The sequence below is a fragment of the Anoplopoma fimbria genome, chromosome 24 (genome assembly GCF_027596085.1).
Source record: "Anoplopoma fimbria isolate UVic2021 breed Golden Eagle Sablefish chromosome 24, Afim_UVic_2022, whole genome shotgun sequence".
NCBI lineage: Eukaryota > Metazoa > Chordata > Actinopteri > Perciformes > Anoplopomatidae > Anoplopoma > Anoplopoma fimbria.
The window spans coordinates 24,392,427-24,416,590 of NC_072472.1; the positions used below are offsets into that span (position 1 = coordinate 24,392,427).

General features: G+C 42.5%; 1 protein-coding gene across 1 annotated transcript in view; it reads left to right on the forward strand.

Moving 5' to 3' along the window:
• The window catches only part of atp2a3 (ATPase sarcoplasmic/endoplasmic reticulum Ca2+ transporting 3), a 49,117-nt gene that overhangs the window by 11,308 nt on the left and 13,645 nt on the right, over positions 1–24,164 (forward strand). Inside the window, exons 2-11 of the mRNA XM_054626531.1 lie at positions 393–410; positions 758–837; positions 6,914–7,018; positions 7,636–7,774; positions 13,192–13,272; positions 13,558–13,643; positions 13,929–14,393; positions 20,046–20,134; positions 21,049–21,151; positions 22,246–22,377. Coding sequence (XP_054482506.1) covers positions 393–410; positions 758–837; positions 6,914–7,018; positions 7,636–7,774; positions 13,192–13,272; positions 13,558–13,643; positions 13,929–14,393; positions 20,046–20,134; positions 21,049–21,151; positions 22,246–22,377 — 1,298 coding nt within the window. The remainder of the gene's footprint in view (positions 1–392; positions 411–757; positions 838–6,913; positions 7,019–7,635; positions 7,775–13,191; positions 13,273–13,557; positions 13,644–13,928; positions 14,394–20,045; positions 20,135–21,048; positions 21,152–22,245; positions 22,378–24,164) is intronic.

Here is a 24,164-nt window from a genome sequence, read left to right on the forward strand (position 1 = left end):
TAAAATTGGACATGGATAGAAAATGGAACTTTTATTACAAAGAAATATTATCTGACGAACACACCGTCTTCTGCAGGTGGAATTTAAAACATCCTCAGATTCCATTAAGGATTATTTGTCTTAATAGCATATCCTGGACTTGGATCGGTAGTTATTCATGTCAGTAAAAATGCATAAGCAGATCATAATCCTACAGTACTGCTGCTCTGAGCATTTTCTCATCATAACCAAGCAGAACGACTCTGCAGGGCAATTTGTATTGTGTGCATGCATCTCAAAGTCAGACAGAGTTAATCTAATGTATTAACTGCTCTTTGTCTTTCTCCTCCACCCTCCTCCCTCCACCCTCTCCATTTGATTCCTTCACAACCGGCGTGGTGTGACACCCACAGAGCTCCCAGCTGAAGAAGGTAAATATTGATTTTTCCAGCACGCTAAGATCCTCCTCCCTTTTTACAACCTGATTAGGTGTCTTGAGCCGGGATCTTTTCTTTTCTATAGAACCAGTGCTAGACTTTGGGAGTGTACACCACTGCAGCTTTCCACCAGTGGACACACACCACTAGTCCTCTGTCAATACAGGGATTATCTGTCTTTACAACTGAAACTACTGTCAATACATCTTACAGATCATTTTTCACCCTAAAGTCTAAAGGCACACTTTGAGTCCTGACAGTGGAATCCCCAAATTTTTTATTGTCTGTGATGCATAAAAGTGTGTGTGTGTTTGACGCGTATTTGTCTGTGCGTATTTCAGGCAAGTCCCTGTGGGAGCTGGTGGCGGAGCAGTTTGAAGACCTCCTGGTCAGGATCCTGCTGGCTGCCTGCGTCTCCTTTGTAAGTACGACCCAGCTAATTAAAAAATGCCATTGGCCTTCGTCTTTATTCTCTAATGTCCCCCTGTGGGATGTGAGTAGCAAAATTGAACACTGTCCAGGAAATTGCCACCTAATAGGCCTGCTCCTATTAGCTTCATTCCCCTGTTAGAACACTTCTCAACCTCGTTTGTGGTCCGGTTTTCATGTGGAAAGCTGTGATTTACAGGCTTGTCCACCCAGTGTTGGTTTGGTTTCAGAGAGGGGAAACAGGCGGCGCACTGCAGCCGAGCTGGAAACAAAACTATCAATCAAAACCTCCTGCGCTGCAGCGACCCCGGTGGCAGTCCGAGGGGTGGTGGAGGTCTGCAAGGGGTGGAGTGAGGGAATCCTGACTGCATAATAACTTCTTTTTTTCCCCATCTATTATAGCACGTCCCTGGTGTCTTGGGATGGAATTGCTGTTGCTATTTCTGAAAGTAGGAAAGTTGCTCTAAAACTGTATATGACACAACACATCTCCTCTAACCGTTGTAGTGTTAGTGGGCGTCGGCTGTGAGTGCAGGGATTTTTGGAGTTCAGGCTCCACTTTTCTTCATGTAAATCAGACTTAAAAAGGCTGTTTATTGTGGAACAAGGCCCCTGTTCCACTGCAGAGCAGACCCCAGCGCTTTACGATGTCATCGCTGAATGGAGTGGTTTCAGCTCAGTAATTAAAGCGTGCTTCCTTGTGACCTGATCTGACCCAAAGTCACATATATACAGTGGGTACGGAAAGTATTCAGACCCCTTTAAATTTTTCACTCTTTGTTTCATTGCAGCCATTTGCTAAAATCGAAAAAGTTCATTTTTTTTCGCATTAATGTACACTCAGCAACCCATCTTGACAGAAAAAACCAGAAATGTAGAAATTTTTGCAAATTTATTAAAAAGAAAAAACTGAAATATCACATGGTCATAAGTATTCAGACCCTTTGCTGTGACACTCATATTTAACTCACATGCTGTCCATTTCTTCTGATCCTCCTTGAGATGGTTCTACTCCTTCATTGGAGTCCAGCTGTGTTTAATTAAACTGATTGGACTTGATTAGGAAAGGCACACACCTGTCTATATAAGACCTTACAGCTCACAGTGCATGTCAGAACAAATGAGAATCATGAGGTTGAAGGAACTGCCCAAGGAGCTCAGAGACAGAATTGTGGCAAGGCACAGATCTGGCCAAGGTTACAAAAGAATTTCTGCAGCACTCAAGGTTCCTAAGAGCACAGTGGCCTCCATAATCCTTAAATGGAAGAAGTATGGGATGACCAGAACTCTTCCTAGACCTGGCCGTCCAGCCAAACTGAGCAATCGTGGGAGAAGAGCCTTGGTGAGAGAGGTAAAGAAGAACCCAAAGATCACTGTGGCTGAGCTCCAGAGATGCAGTAGGGAGATGGGAGAAAGTTCCACAAAGTCAACTATCACTGCAGCCCTCCACCAGTCGGGGCTTTATGGCAGAGTGGCCGACGGAAGCCTCTCCTCAGTGCAAGACATATGAAAGCCCGCATAGAGTTTGCCAAAAAACACATGGAGGACTCCCAAACTATGAGAAATAAGATTCTCTGGTCTGATGAGACCAAGATTGAACTTTTTGGCGTTAATTCTAAGCGGTATGTGTGGAGAAAACCAGGCACTGCTCATCACCTGCCCAATACAATCCCAACAGTGAAACATGGTGGTGGCAGCATCATGCTATGGGGGTGTTTTTCAGCTGCAGGGACAGGACGACTGGTTGCAATTGAAGGAAAGATGAATGCGGCCAAGTACAGAGATATCCTGGAAGAAAACCTCCTCCAGAGTGCTCAGGACCTCAGACTGGGCCGAAGGTTCACCTTCCAACAAGACAATGACCCGACGCACACAGCTAAAATAACAAAGGAGTGGCTTCGGAACAAGTCTGTGACCATTCTTGACTGGCCCAGCCAGAGCCCTGACCTAAACCCAATTGAGCATCTCTGGAGAGACCTGAAAATGGCTGTCCACCAACGTTCACCATCCAACCTGACAGAACTGGAGAGGATCTGCAAGGAAGAATGGCAGAGGATCCCCAAATCCAGGTGTGAGAAACTTGTTGCATCATTCCCAAGAAGACTCATGGCTGTACTAGCTCAAAAGGGTGCTTCTACTCAATACTGAGCAAAGGGTCTGAATACTTATGACCATGTGATATTTCAGTTTTTCTTTTTTAATAAATTTGCAAAAATTTCTACCTTTCTGTTTTTTTCTGTCAAGATGGGTTGCTGAGTGTACATTAATGCGAAAAAAAATGAACTTTTTCGATTTTAGCAAATGGCTGCAATGAAACAAAGGGTGAAAAATGTAAAGGGGTCTGAATACTTTCCGTACCCACTGTGTGTGTATATATATATATATATATATATATATATATATATATATATATATACCACACTCCAGAGCAGCTTTTTTTTTTTATCACACACATTTTCAGGGTTTGTCTGGTGATATTCCTACAGTCTTCTTTAACCTTATAACTTTGCTATTTGCTCACTGTTTTGTACATAATCAGGGAGTGGCAAAAGTGGAGAGAACTGGAGTGAAAGTTGAACCTGGGACTCATTTGGCTGTTATTTTGAATATATTCAAAGTGAGCTTATGAAACTCTCCTGCCTCTTTTGCATGAAAGAAGAGCAGAGTTTATTATCAGACAAAACCGGTCAAGTTAGGCTACTTTATAATGTATAACATTATATAATTTATAGCAATGGGGGATTCACAAGCAATTGGGTGAGCTGTATATCCTCAATGATGCCACAATTTATCAAACCATTGCATTATTTCCTTTTTATAAATGACGTATTTTCATGATGCTGAGGCCATAAGCAGCCCCCTCTGCGGCAGGGGTTTATGAGGACAGAGCCACACACAAAGCCACTTCCTCCCTTTGAGTCGAAGGAAGAAAGAGGGCCGGTCTTTTATTTGGTTTTCCACGTCACTACGTGGAGTTTAGGTGTGGAGTTCAAGAGAGTATAGGAAGTGGCTTTAAAAGTCAAGTGACAATTGGATTTTTAGCCTCCTTTGTTTACCATTCTTAAATAGATGACCTTAAGAGTGTTTTTTTTTTTTTGTCCTTTATCAATGTGATATGAGAGTTTTTTCCATTTTCCTGAGCACCGTACGATGTTCCAAAACATTTAGCTATAATGGGCCATCTGTCTGCACGTGTCTCAGTGTTCCGTTATGCTTGCGGGGTGTGAAGAGTGCAATGTTCAAAGCTGTAAGGAGAGATTTATTTTGGTAATGAAGCTTTGAATTCGAAGGCCCAACATTAAATCAGAGTTTAATTTTGTCTCGGATAGGCAAACACAAAGGCTGTTAAATTTCCACCAGATTCCCTCGATGAGTTCTTAAACCCAAATGAAATCCTGCTTATCTCTCCATTTGAATTCCTATTTGGCATGAAAGTAGCAGTTAGGTATTCAGACCCCTCTCTGAATGTGCGCTGATTGGGTGAAGTGTCTTTTGAGCCGTCCTCGCTGAGAGGACTGCCATTGTTGCCCTCCAATCTCAGCTCAGTCAGAGGGGAGATTTACCGTCCTAAATGATGGGGAATGATGAGCAATCGACCGGGCCTTGGCCTAGCTCGATGCACACCCTGCCGCTCAATACACCTGGGAGACTATACCCTTTTATCATTTGATAAGCCCCATCAGATTGTGGAAAAGTAGAGCCACGTTATGATCTCCCCTTCTCTCTCTCTCTCTCTCTCTCTCTCTCTCTCTCTCTCTCTCTCTCTCTCTCTCTCTCTCTCTCTCTCTCTCTCTCTCTCTCTCTCTCTCTCTCTCTCTCTGCTGTTGCTGTGCAGTATTTTTAGTTTCAGCGACCAAATGACAAAAAACGGGTCAGCTGTTTCTGTTATGATCTCCTAAAGATGCACTTTATTTCTTATTACAGCAGCTAACATGGTGGCTGCCATCTCTGACACCTTTGTGGAATCCATCGTACTTTATCTAGCTGTAGAGAAATAGCAAAAGTGAAGAATGATTTAATGGTATATTTACCTTCTCAGTGGAGATGTTGTTGGAGTCAGTCCATCAACATTCATTTAAAGGTGCTATTTACGAGATTGCGAGCATTTCTGTTCCCTTTCGATGGCTCTCAAGATGGCAGAGGCTTAGCCGGCGGCTCGCAGCTAATAGTGCTAACAGCAGCAAAATTGCTGACATAGCTAACAGTGTTTACCTGATGGGGAACCGGAGGGTGGGCGCCATGAGGCCGCTGTCGGTGGGGACACTCACATAGAGGTTAGACAATTGGTACAATAGTTGTTTGCTGCTATGCTAATGCTCTTAATATATTTATTATGTATGCTAGGTTGACTTGACACCTACCTTTTATAGTTGTTTGGGAGTAACTGAAAGGTTACAAGAAGCAACATACTCACAAAGAGTTTTCACTCGACTCAGCAGTTCTGTAGAGCTTTACGGCGTCTTTCAGCTTATTGTTTTAGTTTTCCGGACGACAACTTTTCTAGTTGGATTCACAGCTCTTATAGGCCGCTAAAAGCAGCAGTTTTCAGCGAAACCTCTCTAAAAGCCAACTGTACGATACTTGACCAGCACCTTGCAACAGCATATAAAAGTTACAGTCTAGCTAGTGGACATATTGGAGTATTTAGCAGCTAAAGAGCCAGATATTTCTCTGAGAAATTCGTAGAGACTAAACCAGAGCTACGAAATGAGACCAAAAATAGGTCTTAAATTCACAAGGTGGCCAGAAACAAAACTTTGAATGAATGCTTTTGTTGGTCTATGTCTGCCGCATGTGTAAATAGGAAACGTTTAGCTATAATATCTGAAAAGGTGATATGTGAAAAATGCCAATGCAGGTTCAAGTCAGTTTTGATCACATTGGTCATAATTTGAGTATGACATTTTCAGTTGCACAACAAATCTAAAAGGAGGAATGGCTGTGCTTTGTCTTCAAACAGCAAAATAAGCATCAACAGCTGAACAGAGTCATTTGTGAGTACGTTGTAGAATATGTAGTCAAATAACAAATGATGGTTCTAGATCTCGTGGTACACACACCATCTGAACACTGATGTTTTCTCACGTGTTGGGTGTATCTCATCTCAGATCTCAAGACCGAGATGTTTATCATTATTAGAATTGTATGAAAGCAGGGGTATTTGACTAGAAATTAATTTGATTTTTGTTAATCTGTCCACATCTTTTGTCCGACAGTCTCACTATTTCCGCTGTCGACTGTCTTTTGTTATAGAACGACTCAAGCCTCACATCCTGGTACACAGTCATCCAAAAACACACTGCACCACAGAGAGATGTAGAGCTCACACAATCCTTATGTAAATGTGAATTTGTGTGTGATTTTCCTACCGTCCAGGAGCTTTGGTGTACTCGATCTAAACCGTGGTACTCAACAAGCTCCTGCAGGACTGTGCTCCAAAAGAGCTGAGTTCATTTGGAGTAATCTCTCTGATTTTATAACCCCAATGATCTAGTTTCCTGCAGGATTTAATTTGTTTTTCTTGCCCCTGTCATTTAAAAAAAAAAAAAAAAGAGAAATTCTGAATAGTTTATTATTTGTTTTAATTGTGTTGGACCATTTTATTAGTAGAATGAATGTTACACCAATGAATGAAAAACACAGTCTGAGTGAATATATTAACGCATATTGGATTAATTAGAACTGCGTCATTTAACTGTACTTCTTTGGAATGACCACAGTTACTGATTATTTTGTTTTGTTTGTTTCCTGCTGGATGTGAGACATGTTAGCTTTTCTTGTGTTAATGTGTTGTCAAATGTGCACGGTATGATAACCGTAATAATACCACAAGCATTCTATGACACTGTCCAAACAGTGAAACTGTGCTGCAACTTCTCTTTCCAATTACGATTTGAGTTTGTTTTTCTCTCCAGATTTTCCTGCAACAACATTCAAGTGTGTTTTTTTCTTGCAAATTGTGTTTCAGATCAAGCCATCAGTGAAAATGTATATAATGGAGCAGGCATGGGACTTGAGTTGCAGTATAACATGTCCGCTAATGTTGTGTGTACTGTATGTTCATCTAGGTGTTGGCTCTGTTTGAAGAGGGAGAGGAGACAGCCACCGCCTTTGTTGAGCCGATTGTTATTCTTCTTATCCTCATCGCCAACGCTGTTATCGGGGTCTGGCAGGTGAGACGCACTCTTAGTCTCTCTGTGTAAAGAGTTTACGCGCATGAGTAACGTTGTTTCTTTCCATGAGGCATTCACATGGTGACAAGTGCTAACAAGACCGTGAAGTCAAAACATTTTATCCTGGCCACCAGCTGTTGCCGGATGCATGGGATTCACCTTTGGAGTCTTTTTTTTTTTTTTTTTTTTTTTTTTTTTTACCTGTGTGCTCTATTTAAAACTGGCACCACGGGCTAACATCTGTACGTCCACACAACACATTTGCAGTAGGATCAGGCTGTCAAGTCCTTGAGTCAAAACATAAACAAACCAGGGAACTCATGCAAAGTGACCCTCCCGCTTCATTTGTGTTGAAGAGGAAGCAGGAACTTTGATGCAAGCGTCAAAAATAGAGACGGGGCGTCCATCGACAAGTGGATAACTCTGAAAGGGTTACCGTCGTTTTTATACACAATGCTGTTTTTTAGAGGGTTGTCTATTAGCGTGCTTGCTTTGCATGCTTTTTCATTATTACTCAGAATAACCTGCTAGAACAAAATCTGTTAATCGTAAATTTACCCAGGGATTTTGAAATTGTCCTTGGCATGACTCTGGCTTCTTCAAATCTCCCTGCACAGGAGCGGAATGCGGAGAATGCCATCGAGGCTCTGAAAGAGTACGAGCCAGAGATGGGGAAGGTGTACCGCATGAACCGCAAGGCTGTCCAGAGGATCAAAGCCAGAGACATCGTCCCAGGAGACATAGTGGAGGTGGCAGGTAAGCTGCGGCCGCCGCAACCCAGCAGCCCCGATCTCACCGTCACTTAACCAGACTAATTTACACTTTGTCTACCTCCGGTGGACTCTCACTGCTGTCACAGAGCTGCCTGTGCTGTGCTGCCACTGCCACCAAGACACACACACACACACACACACACACACACACACACACACACACACACACACACACACACACACACACACACACACACACACACTGGTGCAGCCTTTTGCCACCCATTCATCTGGAAACACTATTGGAATAACTCAAACTGGATTACATAATAGTCTTTTCTCTGGGTGTGCAGGTGCCAGCGCTGAAATCCACTTGTGTCTGTTTGTGTGTATGTTTTTGTGTGTGTGTGTCTGTGAGGTTATGTGTAAGTGGCTGTGGTCACCACTTGTATTTAAGGCCCAGTTTAATTTTCCGCAGCTTTCCCACTTTTTTTTTTTCCCCTTAGCTTTCCATGCTCTCAGTCTCACCACCTGGACGCTGCTGGATGTTTGTCGACTCTCCCCATGTTACACACACACACACACACACACACACACACACACACACACACACACACACACACACACACACACACACACACACAACCCCCCTGCTGTAAACTCGCCCGTGTGTGGGCAGCCTTGTCTAAAAATAGTCTTGTTGTCACTCTGGTTCCAGAACATCTTTGTGTGCTGGAGTTAACGTGCAAGCGCGTGCTCATGCAGCACCAAAGGGGATCACCTCGCCATCAACATGCAGTTGTTGTTTTTGTTTTTTGTTTTTTTTGAGGCTGACGATTTGGCTCAGACTGCTCGGAGGTACATGTTGGAAAGGGGGAGAGCCCGGTATGTGTGTGAGAGATTGCAGCGTTTATTCATAATCACGGCACGGAGAGGCAAGTAGAGAGATTATGAATGCTGCGTTGGTTACGGTGAGGCCTTGTGTTAGATTAAAAAATGTCCGTCCAAATAATTTACACGGAGGGCTCCGCACACCCCTCCCCCTTGCGTTTACCAAATCATTTCCCATTACTTTCTTGGGAAATGTGAACTAAGCCGTGTGTGTGCGTGTGTGTGTGTGTGTGTGTGTGTGTGTGTGTGTGCGTGTGTGTGTGTGTGTGTGTCACTTCACTGGAATTTGGGCTTGTTACAGCCAGTGTGCTCCCTCACTCAGCCAGACGCTAGACAAGCCCACACAGGGAGCAAGCACCAAAAACGAATACTCACCCTCCACCCGTACCACTACTACCACGTCACCTACAACACCAACAGTGTCACCATGGCAACGTTCGGCTCATCTCGGCGAAGCTGAAGTTCACCGGGGGTCAAGGTTTTAACGACACCTGTGATGACAGCGTGGAGCAGAGAACAGATAGGACCTGCAATGAACCATCTGTTGTTTAAATAAGAGATTTTGCTTGATAGTACCACCAGAAGATCTACCTATAAGAGTCCCTTATTAGCCTGACCTCAACTCGTGAATTTATTGCCTAAATTATAGTAGACATTATTACATTTATTCACGGTTTAGGAAGCTGGAGAAAAAGGCATTTGTCTCTGGTGTTGACATTGTCTATTGTATTTTTTACAGCATCAAGGGTGTTATACCGTAAACATGGTGAGGATATTTCCTTTTTCAGACGATAGACGGCTGGTCACGTACGTGCGAAACTTTTTGCTGAAAATGAGGCAATAGTCGAAGCTATTTCAGCTCGTTCCAAAGCACAGAATGCATTTACAGTCAAAGTTTACTTTGAGAGGAGGTATGATAGAAGTGCACACTGCTGTATTTTTGTAAAATACACAGTCATATTTTAAGCTCTTCGTTCGAGCTCTCTGACATAATGTTGTTGCTTAGCAGTTTTAAACAGGAGTAAACAGCTGAAGTAGGAGCTGCACCGCACACACTCCTTTCACTTAGAAAATGTGTGTCAGATTGTCAATCTTCTGACCGAAACATGTAATGATATGGCGATGAAGAGAACATATTAATATTTTCCTGATTTCCTATGCGTTCCTGTGTCTAAGATTAGCCTGTGGTTATTCCATGGGAACAGGACACTAGGGGGTAAAATAAACTGTATAAGGAGCTATCGGAAAAGGACCCACAAGTGCCTTTTGAGGGGAGAAAAGAAGATAATATATTTACTCAAGTTTCCACCGTTGCTGCCTTCTTGGAGGTATGCTGCCGGCGATGCCTGCCACGCTCGCAACACAGTTGTGATTTGCACCTCCGCTGGAACTTTCCTGGTTCGGGTTAGGGAGTGACTGCAGCGGTCAGGAACTCCTGAAGGGTTTACACAGGACCAGAAGAGATGGAAAGCTGCACAGAGCCTTTACCACTAACGAGTCACGGTTAGCCTGCACTTGAACCAAGACCTCTCTGCCAGGATAATATGCAAGAGATTTAGTTTGGAGTTCAGTTTTACCAAATGGAAGGAGAACTGGCCAAACCAGCTAACAACTTCATTTGTTTTGCTCAAATTTGCATGTGCTGCATTCCAGTTCATCAATTCTGGGTAGATGCTAGTTATTAAAAATCTTCTTCCTGCTTTTTGATACTCCAAAGCACTACAGATAATAGTCAGACAAATTTCTGATTTTTCTGATATTTAAAAGATTGTTTATTAGAAATCAACGTGGCTGTTGTAGGATGCGTTTCTCCTCCAGCAGATGGAGGGTGTCCGTGGGAGGCCGTGGCAGAAAGTGGATAGAGGAGCAGGAGACCGTGGGTAGGCATTTGAAAAGCCTCTCACTGCCGCAGCAGGACTGGCCGAGGCCTGTAGCCCCCAGCCATCTCCCACACAAACACAGCACACACTTCTCTCCCCCTCCGCCTCCACCTCCCCCACTCCCGTCCTTTCACAACCCATGGGTGTAAGGATGGAGAGATATGTGGAGGAAGCACTGGTTAAAACAGCTACATACGTGCGGCCCTCGTCTTCATCACTCTCTCGCCATCTCTGTGTAGCGGACATCTGTCCCGTCAGGTTAGACCCCGAGGACTCAGAACATCGAGCAACTGTCAAGAGGAGATGATGGAGCTCTGAGAGAAGTGGAGAAAGATCAAAGAATAAACATTCAGAAACTTAACCAGCGTGAGATCACTTTGAAAAGTTTTCACTGTGAAGTGGGCTGGTTCATAAGAAATATGTGAGGGGGGGGGGGGAAGCAGGAATTCGACAAGTTGTCCAGCCGTATTCATGATGAAAAGCCCTAGTGGATTCTTTTTCCTGGTCTGTCGTGCTGGAAAGAAACAAGTGAAGAATATCACACCTGTCTGGCGTGTTGGGAGCAATTTCCCACTCCTCTGCTCTGAGATCATTGGCAACGACTACATCAAACCTCCTATTCTTCACAAGCTAGCTCTGTCCTGCCATTACAAAATTATTTCCATGAAATGTACATTGTCGGGCTATGACAAAGAGGAAGCAATAGCCATTTTTGTTTTGAAGTATTACAGACTTTTACTGGTCCGGCTATGAAATACGAGTTTCATTTGCAGGTTTAATAAGCAGACAGTGAGACGGTGGCGGAGAAGATGAAATGCATTTTGTAGATTTAATGCAGGCTTCAACTGTAGTTTATGTCTGACATGTGTAAGGAAGTGGTGTATCACAGGAACCGAGAGAGAAGAGAGAACAAAGCGGAGGGGAAATCATTTCTCTTTTTTTTCTAAACGGCACCATGACTCCATCAAGGTTGTATTGAGCCGTTGTTTACCTGGGGCTGCAGCTTGAGCTCCAACCAGCTGATGTTTCTTTGCTCATGGATTTATTGTTTGAACAAGGGCAGTCGATAGGAGTCGATAGGATGTAACTGAGTGTTCACCACCAGCTACACTCACAAGCACAGGTGGACTTCCTGAGGGACAAACCTTCTGAGGGCAAACTTAGTAGAAGTACATATTCTACTACTACTGTATGGCTAGGATGGTTTTCTGGTCATTGTAAGCCATGCTAGCCATGCTAGCCATGCTCAATGGATGGTAGTGTCGGCCCGTCGGTAAGTCCACCACGTTGTTCCTGACTGAAATATCTCAACACCCATCGGACGGATTGACGTGAAATTCTGTACAGAAATATTTGATCAATTGAGGATGGAGTCTAATTACTTTGGCGATCCCCTGACCTTTCCTCTAATGCTGCAATCTGGTTGACATTTGAGGTTCAGAGTGAAATATCTTGTGAACTATTGGGTAGGTTGCAGTAGGATTTGTTACAGATGTTCAAAGTCACTATTTGATCCAATGAAAAGACTATTTTCTTATGATGTTTTCCTCTAGTACCACCAGCAGTTCAAGGTATTCCCTTATTCAGTGAAATGGCTTGAACTCTCTACTGGATGGATTGGTACAAAATGTTCTATAGATATTCATGGTTCCCAGAAAATGTACTCGTCCCTGACTTTTGCTTTTGAGTGAAATGTCTCAACAACTATTGGATGGATTGCTTTGAAATTTGCGACATATATTTAAGATCCCTCTTGGATATAGTAAAAACCTGATGATCACCTGACCTTTGCAAAACTAATGGCTGTACCGCATCCTAAGTTTTACTTTTAGCTAATTAGCAAATGTAAGTATGCTAACAAGCTAAACCAAGACGGTGAACAAGGTAATATTATGCCTGCTAAACATCAGCATGTTAGCATTGTTTTTGTGAACATGTTAGCATGCTGGTGTTAGCATTTAGCTCAAAGCAGCACTGCTTCAGAAAGCTGCTAACATTGCTAAAGCATCGTTACTTTTCGAACTTAAAGGGCCAGTGCAGTATTTGGCGGCATCTAGCGGTGAGGTTGCAGATTGCAACCAAATAAAACTTCTCCTTTGTGTCAAGCGTGAGGGAGAACGAAATGTTACGTGTCCATATGTGGGAAAAAAAACCCAACTAATTCCAAGCTATGAAAACACAACTTTCATTTTCATACACTGAAGAAAACCACACTTATCAACATTATATTCCATTTCTACCAATTGATTCCCTTAATTCTCATTCACTTGAAATATATCACACATGTCCAGCTCAGTGTGTCCTACAAAAAAAAAACATTTAAGTTCGCCTGGTTAGATTTTGGCAATTTTACTTTTTTTTATTTTATTTTTTTTATCTCCTCCGAATCAATTGCTCAGACTGCTTCCAAATTTCCAGTGGATCATTGTTGGACCAACTTTTAAAAATATTTCAAAAGCTTGTTGGTGTCTTACTCATTTATTCTTTTAAGATATTGATCAATTAACTTCAAAAAGACGTGGCTCACCCAGAAACCCGCTTGCTGCTGCCTGCTGCTTTGATTTTGGAAATTGAGCTGCTTCCTTCTGTTGAGCGAAATGGGCTTGAACACCACAATGGCCCCTTGCGGCTATATCTAATGTAATATGTTTTGTAATCCCACCCTCTCCTTTTTTTCTTGTTTTGTCAGTTGGTGACAAGGTGCCTGCTGACATCAGAGTGACCTCCATAAAGTCCACCACCCTGCGAGTGGACCAGTCCATCCTCACAGGTATTTCCCATCTCTCTGGTCAGACATCAAACAACCCAGCTTCAAAACCTTCACATAAATCAGTGAGAGTATGCTCCCTTGCTCCTTATTGCATGGACTTACAGGACCAAAGGTTATAAACATTGTTCATTTAGTGTCTGTGTTGGTTCTTCCTACCCCTTTAGGCTGTGAGCATAACTTTGTTTGGCTCAGTCACTCTCTAAACATCACATTGTTGGTCGTATAATCACCTGTGACACTTCAGATCTAATCCTGTACAATTGTCCTGTACTGTCTTTCCTTTAGGGGAGTCTGTTTCCGTCATCAAACACACTGACCCGGTTCCTGACCCCAGGGCTGTCAACCAAGACAAAAAGAACATGCTGTTTTCTGTAAGCACATCCCGCTGCAGCTCGCTGAGTCATGTTTATCTTCCGCCCTCATATTGCAGTTTGATGTCATTATTGGCACAGCTATACAACCCTGACTTTTAGTAACCTAGTTAAACTTAACGTTTTCTGAGAAAGGTTACATTCTCTGGTGATCTAATGGCCTCTTAATTTACACATGTTCGATTCATTGCCATTTGAAGGAAACTCCTCTTATGTTCTGTGAATGACAGATTTTTTTTCTGCTTGACGTTCCAGCACTTATTTCTCCCTTTTCTTTTTTCTCAGGGCACAAACATTGCAGCGGGCCGCGCCATTGGTGTGGTTGTTGCCACCGGCGTCTCCACAGAAATTGGTAAGATCCGTAATCAGATGGCAGCTACTGAACAAGAGAAGACGCCGCTGCAGCAGAAGCTGGACGAGTTCGGGCAGCAGCTCTCCAAGGTCATCTCCCTGATCTGCGTGGCTGTGTGGGTCATCAACATCGGCCACTTCGGGGACCCCGTCCACGGGGGCTCCTGGGTCAGAGGGGCCATCTATTACTTCAAGATCGCCGTGGCCTTGGCTGTGGCCGCCATCCCCGAGGGCCTGCCCGCTGTCATCACCACCTGCCTGGCCCTCGGCACGCGTCGCATGGCCAAGAAGAACGCCATCGTTCGCAGCCTGCCCTCCGTGGAGACGCTGGGCTGCACCTCTGTCATCTGCTCCGACAAGACGGGCACCCTCACCACCAACCAGATGTCAGTCTGCAGAGTAAGTGGCAACTCTTTTGTTTTTTTGACTGCTGGTCATTTAGTTTTGCATTCCTTTAACGCAGCTGAATTAGTATTTAATATCCACATAGTAGTCTGATTGACTCTTAATAAAAAGCTTCTAGGAATTTTCATTTGAGGAAGTGCAAAAGAGGTGAATTCAACAAGGGTTTGTTTTTCATTATTGATCCCAATCTCTTATCCGTCTTTGAGAATTTTCTTTTTTTTGTGTGTGTTTTTTGTCCTGTTTTTGATGGATGGAAAATCCTTGTGGTGTTGTGAAGTTAACCTCCATTTGGCAGCTTTGAGATAACTGCTGGTGGAGCAGCACAGGCTGGCATGAGCCAGCAGCTTACAGTGTATCACCTGATTAGCTCACACAAGCACAGTGAAGGTTTTCCAAAAGTGTCACACGTCCTGAATAAACACAATACAGGGATCCATATCCTGAACTGTCCTGTAGGTTTCAGTGTATGATTAGTGGATATATAATTACATTAGACAACAAGCACTGGAACTAGTCACCAGTGGCACTGTAGCACAGAGCCTCACCCTTTGCTTGAAGCACAGAGTAAATGCCAGCACTGCTGTTTGCCTTGGCTCATGTTCAGGGCTTTAGCTCTACACATGCACACACACACACACACACACACACACACACACACACACACACACACACACACACACACACACACACACACACACACCTAATCTATGTTAACACCTCTTGTCCTTACATCCTCCATCTCACCTCTCACCTCAGCTAATGACGTCAGAGGTTCTGGTGGCCAGAATTAAAGCGATGTCACATAAAACTAGTGTCACGGACTGTGTTGGCAACTCATTCACTGATTTCCAACAGAAAATCTGGAATCCTGTAAATTTATTACTAAAGGGAGAGATAGTGCTATTGTTGTTAAAATCCATAAAGTTGTTACGAGTTTTTCATTAATCTCAAAGTATTGATCCAGAAGGTGATAAAATTTACTGCATGTAAACCTAACCTGAACCTGACGTGCTTAAATAGATTTTCCAAAAAGAGGGACCCAATGGGAATAGACCCGAGGATAACTGGACCCAATCCAAAGGGCAGTTGACCCAAAAAGGCTCTAATAGAGAGAGAACCGGCAACAGCTTGATGTGCTATCGATTAACAAACAGCCGTGGTCAAAAGGAATGTAATATTGAAGAATGTCAAGTTCTAGAAATGTTATTCCAAATAAAATGTGTTTTGCTTTAAAGACAAAGTAAATCATTCAAAATCCTGTTTTCAACCTCCTTCACCAACAATAAAACACTCTGTAGCCAACTTTGGAAGTGACATAAGACAATAATCTTACCAATTCCATACCTGTGAATAAAAGTCAAAAATGTTTTATTCATGAACGTAAATCTTTTACAAAGGCTACTTATTTCTCAACATACCTTCTCATGCAATGATTATAACAAATTTGAGCAAGAGCTGCACAATTAATCAAATTTTTTATGAAAATCGCAATCTACCCTTTTGCAATTTTCAAATCAAATATTGTGGTGCTGCATAGATGTCCTGGCAAACATTATATATTCTATAGACTTAAGAAAACATCTTTGTTTGGTGCAGATCCCCGCAAAAATCAAAATCATTTCAATACATTTCAGAATAATGGTGTAAAACTGATCATGATCCCTCTAATACCGCAAATTGTATCGCAGTCCTAATAATCGCAATAAGCCACTTTTTCAAAATCCACCTCCGGTTTCAGGTTGTATCCTAGTTCCTCAGGACACATGAAGACAAACGTGACAAAATTAACTAAATATTGGGTAAGGCTAAAACGTTTTTTTAAAAATGTTTTATGTCATCTAGTCCTGATATTTAAAGACTGTAGTTTATGCAGAGGCAGATTTTTCTGCTGACTGCATGTAGTGCTTTAACTGTGTTTGGACATGACTTCCTCTAAAAAACAGGGAGAGACAACATTTCTGACTTCTATAGATCTTTGTCTGTGTATCCATTTTATTTTCTCACTGTCTCAAAATGGAGTTGGTATCAGAGGACTGTGCACTTCCTGTACGGCTGACACTCTTGCGGTATAAATTCCCCTCCCCTCCCCTTGCTCACCGAGATGACGCAGAGTGTCTGCTCGATTAATGCGTAGTGGCAGGGAGTTCCCTCCAACAGGAGGGACACAGAGCAGTGATCTCACCACAAACCCCCGAAACCCCTCCCAGACAGAAAAAGAGCGAGGCAGGCTGACGCTGGTAAATATTGACCTTCTGCTTCCACCTGTACTCCCTAGCCTGCTGCTCTCAGCTCTCTGGTAGGAGATAAGGGGGCACACACATACACGACACACTCATACTCTCACAAACCCAAATCAAACCTCCTTTTTGCAGGTGTTTTTTTTGTCATGGTGTTTCCTGGAGATAGTCATTTTTATTATGGCATAACTCGTCCCACCTCGTGTTTGTTCTATGCTTGGACGGCTGTGTTTGCTCTGATTTATTTATTTATTTTTTGTGCGTCAAAGTTCAAATGCCCACATGAATGTTTGCCCAGGCTTATCCATCTGTGCTTATTCTTGGACTGGTCTCCAGCCATGTGTCTCCCATGCCTCGGGGCTATCCCCATATCCGCAGGATTTCCAGGGATTCCCCCTCCGTATCCTGACTTCCCTTTTTCCCTTCACAAACTCACAAACACACACATGAGGAGACACTACACATGTACACATAAAAATGGCTACTCACTATTCATCCACCCCCCCACACACACAAGCTCAGAGGAAGTGAATAGAAGAATACAAACTTGTGCCACTACCACTGAGTCCCATGGCTCACACTGTGCCGTGTTTCCTTGGAGACCACAGCTGATCAGATAGGGAGGGCAAAGTGACCACGGATGAAAGAACAACCTTTTTTTGTTCCGTAGCCCCTTCTATGTGCTTTAGTAGAAGTTATTGGGTCCCTGAGTCGTCATCGTCGATATCTTATAGAGCGAGAGATTGCTGAGCCTGATGACATTTGTGAAATTAAGAATTGAGCAGAAGGGTGAGGCTGTTTTTTAAAAGTTTGCAAAATGAAAAGTAAATGTCAGTGAACAAAATAAAGTGAGTTATTGGATGTAGACTTGTGATGTTTGGGCCCATGTTTCAGTGAGACATTTAAGGGTATCTTCTGACCTTAAGTACTCTACTCCAACCCCTTCCTCACAAATACAACAGAAGAACAGCTGTTGCAGCCAAACAAACACACATTGTTTTAATGAGAAAAAGTCAGGCGCATAATTGGCCTTTTTCCATTATGTCATGAGTGTGTGCAGTTTTCCACCCAACAGCAGGTCACAGTAAATGTGGTTACCTCGCAGAGATGTTAGAGATTTGCAGCCTGTCGCCTGCAGCTCTTCATCTAACAGCTCATTGTGGCTGCTCCTGACTGTTTCAGTGCACCCTGGGATATTTAACTCTCATGTCCTTTGTTGTAGACACGTTTTTGATAAACGATGGTGGTCAGCGGGAACCTCAATGACAAATACGTTCCATTTTCAGCGACTGTTTCACAAAATAAGCCATCGCGTGTTTCAACACTCCAATGTTTTTAATGGGATCTAGCAGGGAAAAAATGAAATGTGGGCTCAAGTCGAGACTGCTGCGTGTCCAAAGTTAGTTTGGTTAGAAGTTGATTGAGCGAAAATGTAAGCATAATATCTATTGAAATATTTAAGCCTTTAAAACTTGGTTTTGACACAGGGTCACAAAATGACAATTGTTACACGTGCATTTGATTATTTATCAAATATCTTAATGTGTAAATCATTTGTAAAACACCAGTGGTCAACACTACGATATCGTTGCAATATTGCTATCAAGGTATTTGGTCAATAATATTGTGATATATTTTTTTCCCCCATATCTGCCAGACCTTACTGAATGTATACACATGCTGCTTTGCGTGAATCAGTTTGACATCCTAGATATTTCCTTCAAATGCATATTTTACAAGGTTTTGTCTGCTTCTCTCTGAAATTGTTAATATTTGAGAGTGCAGTTAGTGACAGTGTGGGCTCCATGGTCGTATAACTGACAGCTTGACAGAGTCGAAGCTGGGGGCGGGGCTTATCAAAGGATCAATTGCCTCAAGGCCCTTACCGGTTCCAGTTTGGTCATTTACACCTGGTGCTGGTACTGTGTTAGGAGAGTGAACAGACAGCAGAGAGGCTGATATAAATGGCATTAACAATAATGCTGGGTTACATTTATGCATTGTTTTCTGTGAATCCCTTATATATACTTAGGCAGTTTGAATCATGTGCCGGAATGCAGACTTCACCACTTAAAATGAAAACTTTTTTTTTTTCTTTTTTTTACGGAATTGGAATCAATTAGTTGGCAATCAAATTTAATTAGCTACAACTTAAAATCTCCCTTTCTAGAGTGCCATTGTTTACTGTAGAAAAGAAGGAAAATGTTAACACTGTTGATGTCAAAAATTACAAATGCAAAATTGCATGTTTTCACAAAAGCTATAATCTCACACAGGCTATAATCATGATTCAGTATGACAGCTATTTATAACTGACTTTCATCTTGTCCAGACTAGACTACATCAGTGGACTTAATGCAGAAACCCTGTTGCCGCAGAGAGTTTTAAAGGAATAATTACTCCATTAAAACTCTAAAACCTACCTTTTAGGCTCATGTGTTAGAGGCACGACGGCTAGCTCTCATCTCAAGTCTGCCATCGATTTTGTGTTCCTTTTTAAATTGGTGGAGGTTCGCGAGTCAGTTGCGCGCGCGCAGCATCCTGCTTTTTAGTATTTACACAAGCTGTGGCTGTTTTGATTAAAGTTTGTTCTGACAACATGGGGCGATGTGTAAAGATACTGCCCTGGCAGTAAATACATTTGGGATGTACTAACATCACCACTACAATTCCACGTTGGCATACTGGGACAGCTAAGGTGTTATATCACCTGTTTGAGCAGCTCAAGGACATGCCTACACCACAACAGCTTTCAAATAAATAATTTCAATGATTAACCACGGTTCTCATATTTACCCCTCGGCGTGGGATTATGTAACTTTTAAAAGAACAAATAACACATAATTTCCTCCACAAATGAAAATTCATGAGCAATAATACACTCCCTTGTTGTTTTTTCTACCACAGCCTTAGCGGTGAAAGAGTCACAAAGTCTCGATTAAAGATTATTAATTAAAGAATTTTTTTTTTTTCACACACAGTATGACAACACCATATAAATATCTTTATGTATATGTTTGTTCTGACACTTACAGTAAACATTTATGCTTAAAATCAGGTGCTTATTGAGTGAAATATTCAACTCACAATGCCATCATTCTGTAGGTGCACCATTACACAAAATTGTAATATTCCAGGTGTCCTGTGCATCATGTTCTACATGTTTTGAAAGTCCCAATCTATAATGTTTGACCAATAAATTTAATATGGATAATGGAAAAGAAAAAAAATTCTCTGCTTACAGGCGACGTGCTTTAATAGTTAATCCACTGGCAGGTTACATAGGGTTGTAGATAATAAATAAAAATAAATGTTTACTGTATTCTTTAATAGGACTTTGACTATTTGAGTTCCTGCACCGCAGGTTTAACTAACTACACTGACTCTGTTTTCTTTTTCTCCTCTCCAGATGTTTGTGGCAGACAAGGTGGAAGATTCAAGCTGCAGCCTTCACGAGTTCTCCATAACTGGTTCTACATATGCCCCTGAGGGACAAATGTGAGTGTTACAGTTTCAACATTAATTACTTGTATTGGGGAAAATCCGTCCACCCTAACTCCTTCGTTCTATGTGAAATGTCTGAGTGCCTCTCAAATTTTACCTTGACTATTTACGTTAAACTGGAAGAACCCCAAACCCTATTTCTTCTCATCCTGGCTTTGATCAAAATTCTGAATTGCTTTTATTTTCTCTGCATATAAATGTAGTCAAGCAAACTATGATGTGGATCTCTGGTCCAATATTTGGTACATCAGTGGTAATGATTCCCCCAAAAATCTTTCTAGCTGTGCTTTGTGTTGCTATGGCAATGTCTGCAATAACTGGTCAAATAGTTAGTAATCCTGGATGTTGATTTGAGTGCATATCACCTATATGTTTTTTATTTTTATTTTCTTTCTGGTGATTTTGATCTCTTTCATATCAGAATGTGTTTTTATACTTTAGTAAATGTGCGTCTGTGGAGGAATATAGGTAGGTGGCCAGTCATTAGGCTGGAGAAGGATTCTGCTCTTCATTGTGTATGCATGTTGTTTATTTTGCTGTTTGGTGAGTACAGTGTTCTGACTCTGCATGAACCTGTCGATTTCATAACAGCAGAGTGTGGGTAATTGTGTGGGAGCTTTGCTAGCAACGGTTGCAGTCTCTACTAGGAAGGGATCCATGGTTGTCATGTAATCAGCACTGCTTGTCAGGAACACACACACATATCCACACACACACTGTTTACTGTCGTACAACCACTGTTTCTTCAGTCAACTTTGGAATGCTAAACACCTGAACTGTCTCCCCCACTCATAAATATTGATTAGGTTATTGTGTCTGAGGTGTAGCAAACTGTGAAGTGTTTTCCCTAGTGTTTTGCTCTTGTGAGTGACGTGTTTTTGTGTGTGTGCGTGTGTTCATCCTTCCAGACTGAAAGGAGACAGGCCCATCCAGTGCGGAGACTTTGATGGACTTTTGGAGTTGGCGACTGTGTGCTCTATGTGCAATGACTCTTCACTTGACTACAATGAGGTAATTACACACACACACACACACACACACACACACACACACACACACACACACACACACACACACACACACACACACACACACACACACGCACACTGTACTTCTATCTTTGTGAGGACCCTCTATAAACTCATTCTTTCCGGGCCCCTTACAGTGACTTTAACTATCACATCACTGAATGCCTGCCCCCAATCCTTACCCCAGCACATACCTCAACCTTATTCTGACCTGAACATTAAAACCAAGTCTTAGCCATCAAACAGGCCTTTGAAGAAGTGAGGACTGGCCAAATTGTCCTCTCTTTCCAAAAATGTCCTCAGTCTTTTGGTCCTCACTATGTAGCAAGCACAAGACATATACACACACATAATTGTAGAGATAAAATTTGTATCCTCCTCTATTCCTGACGTAATTTAAATTATCTATGCAAATCAAACCCATCTTTGACACATACGGCATTGTGTTTCTTTACAAATGCCCTCATGCATTGACACTGCAACGACTCCATAAACGGTACACACATGCATTAAAGTAAGCCTTCTTCTCTTCTCTACTTCAGCTGAGCTAATTTTACTCAGACGTATGATCTTTTTCTACGGTTTGGATTGCTTTTCTCACCTCTCTGTCATCACCATGGTATCATGGTAACTATGCTGAGGAGCAAGGCCAGCGATGAGGCACTTTTCAACACCCATGCATCCTCCCAGACTAACTATTTCTGTTCTCGTAAATGGTCGTTTTGCCACCACTTTTGAACGTTTCCGAATAAAGGCCCTGCAGAGTGAAAGATCAAAGTGTGCTAAACCCAGAGAGAGGAGAGCTAGGTGTTTTATTGCAGAGTCACACCAACAAATTATGTTTGGTACGCCATTACTGGTCCACTTTGCATGTATGACTTAAAGTTTGCAGAGGAAGAGGTAAATTACCTGAAGATTCGCTCACAGCATGTTTGTTTACGAGTGTGTCTTCGAGAAGGTCATTGACATTTAACAGTGGAGGCTGTTTCTCCTCACGTTTGATCTAAAATGTGTCATCATAAAGGGGTCTAACATCTATAAAACGGCATGTGTTGATGCATTTCTGTTCTCTCGTAGGCCAAAGGGGTTTATGAAAAGGTGGGTGAAGCCACAGAGACGGCTCTCACCACCTTGGTGGAGAAGATGAACGTCTTCAAGACCGACCTGTCCGGACTCAGCAAGGTGGAACGCGCCGGTGCCTGTAACTCGGTAAGCTTCGTGTGGAGATGTGAGGCTGACCCTGAAGTGTGATGTTTGTCTGTTTAACTCACTTGGTAGACCCCAAATCATGTACCAAGACTGAGTCCTTAACGCAAGGCCGGGTTAGGATCCGACCTGCTGATATTTGCTGCATGTTGTCCCCTCTCTCTCTCTCACCGCCCCCCTAGCCCGACTATCTTCAGCTTGACTATGAGGACAAAATGCCCCAAAAAACATCTTCAAAAAAACAACTTCAGTGACTTTACACACCAAAGTCTATGATAAGGTGTTGGGGTACCACTGCATGTATGAAAAGTTGTATAAAGCATTTTGTGTTTACAGATGGAGGTGAACAAAATCTGGTAAACTGCCTGTTTGGGTTGAAGATTAACAGTTTGAAAATGACTTGGGTTGTGGAGTCAGAAAGTAGTAATCCTCATCTCTGCTTTACTGCTAAAGGCTAGAGGCTAGATCAGCTGCTACTGGCATTACACACCCGTATATCTGAACCAACTGTCAAGTGCATTATGGATATCGTTGGCGCCAGGTTTTGACAAGAAAGACGAATGTGTAGTTTAAACAAGACATTATCTCTGGTTCTGCACCGATTTTGATAAAAACTCTTTTAAAAACAGTCCGACAGTGTTTTAGGAGTGCGATGGGAACTCTTTTGAGTAGTTGTTTAATGTCCGATCAATGCTTCATGAGGTTTTAAAACTGTCTGATCATTATACTGCTCATCTTCATCCATTCATCTTCAATGACCATATTGTACAATGTCCGGTATCGCTAGCTTGCTAGCTTCCGCTATCTTGCTATCACAGATAGGAGAAGCGGAGGAGAATGTCGTGTGAGATCTGCAGCCAATGGCAGGCTTACATCCACGGACAACATCCGATGAGTCATAACCGATTCAGCGTATCTGCTGCAGGCTTTGCACTTCTCAGCATGAATGTGAGAGCGACTGTATTTGTTCTGCTCATTATACCATACAGTACGCTGTCTGGTTGTGGCGATGACATAATGACCTAGTGTGCCCCCTGGTTATACAAATTTGTTCCAGATTATTTAAGTATTGTTTTATTTTGAGAGACTTGCAATGAGTCAACAAGCTCAGGGTTTTAGTGTCTTTACTCGAGGGCTGTTTAATTAAGCTCTAGGTTGTTGATAGACACATGTTTGACATCAGGGAGTGAACCTGTGAGTGTTTGCTTATGAATTAGAATAGTCTAAGTGTAGTTTACAACAGCTATAAAGACAGCATGCCTGCCGGTGTATTACTTTGAGTTTAGGGAGGGGAGGTTTGTCACATTGACAGATTTCAGGACATCTGTCACATGTTTGAAGTCCACTGACAGAGTGTGTGAACATCTCAGTCGTGATGTTAACCTTTCAGCCGTTTTATGTGTAATTTGGAATTGGATAAGCACAGACTGTGAACTACAGGGACACCTACTGGTAGAACAGAACATGACAGATGATGCAGTATGTAATGAATAGGGATGTTTATGGCTTTAGATTTGAGTCCCTTCTAGTTAGCATTTTTTCTATATACTTCCAGCTGTTGTCGCTAGCCGTCCTCAGCCAGGTCTCCATTATCACCATGTGCTGTTGTACAGAGACATCTGAGGCGGCAGCCAGACATCCAGACAAGGTGGTTGAGTGCTGGGTCTAAAGTGTTATCCTTCAGCTGTCAGTAGCTCAGCCAAACCTCTGTCGGCCTGACAGCTGCCCACGGATACCGCTACTTAGCTCAAGCTCTGCCTCTTAGTCACTTTCTTTGCCTCCTCTTTTCT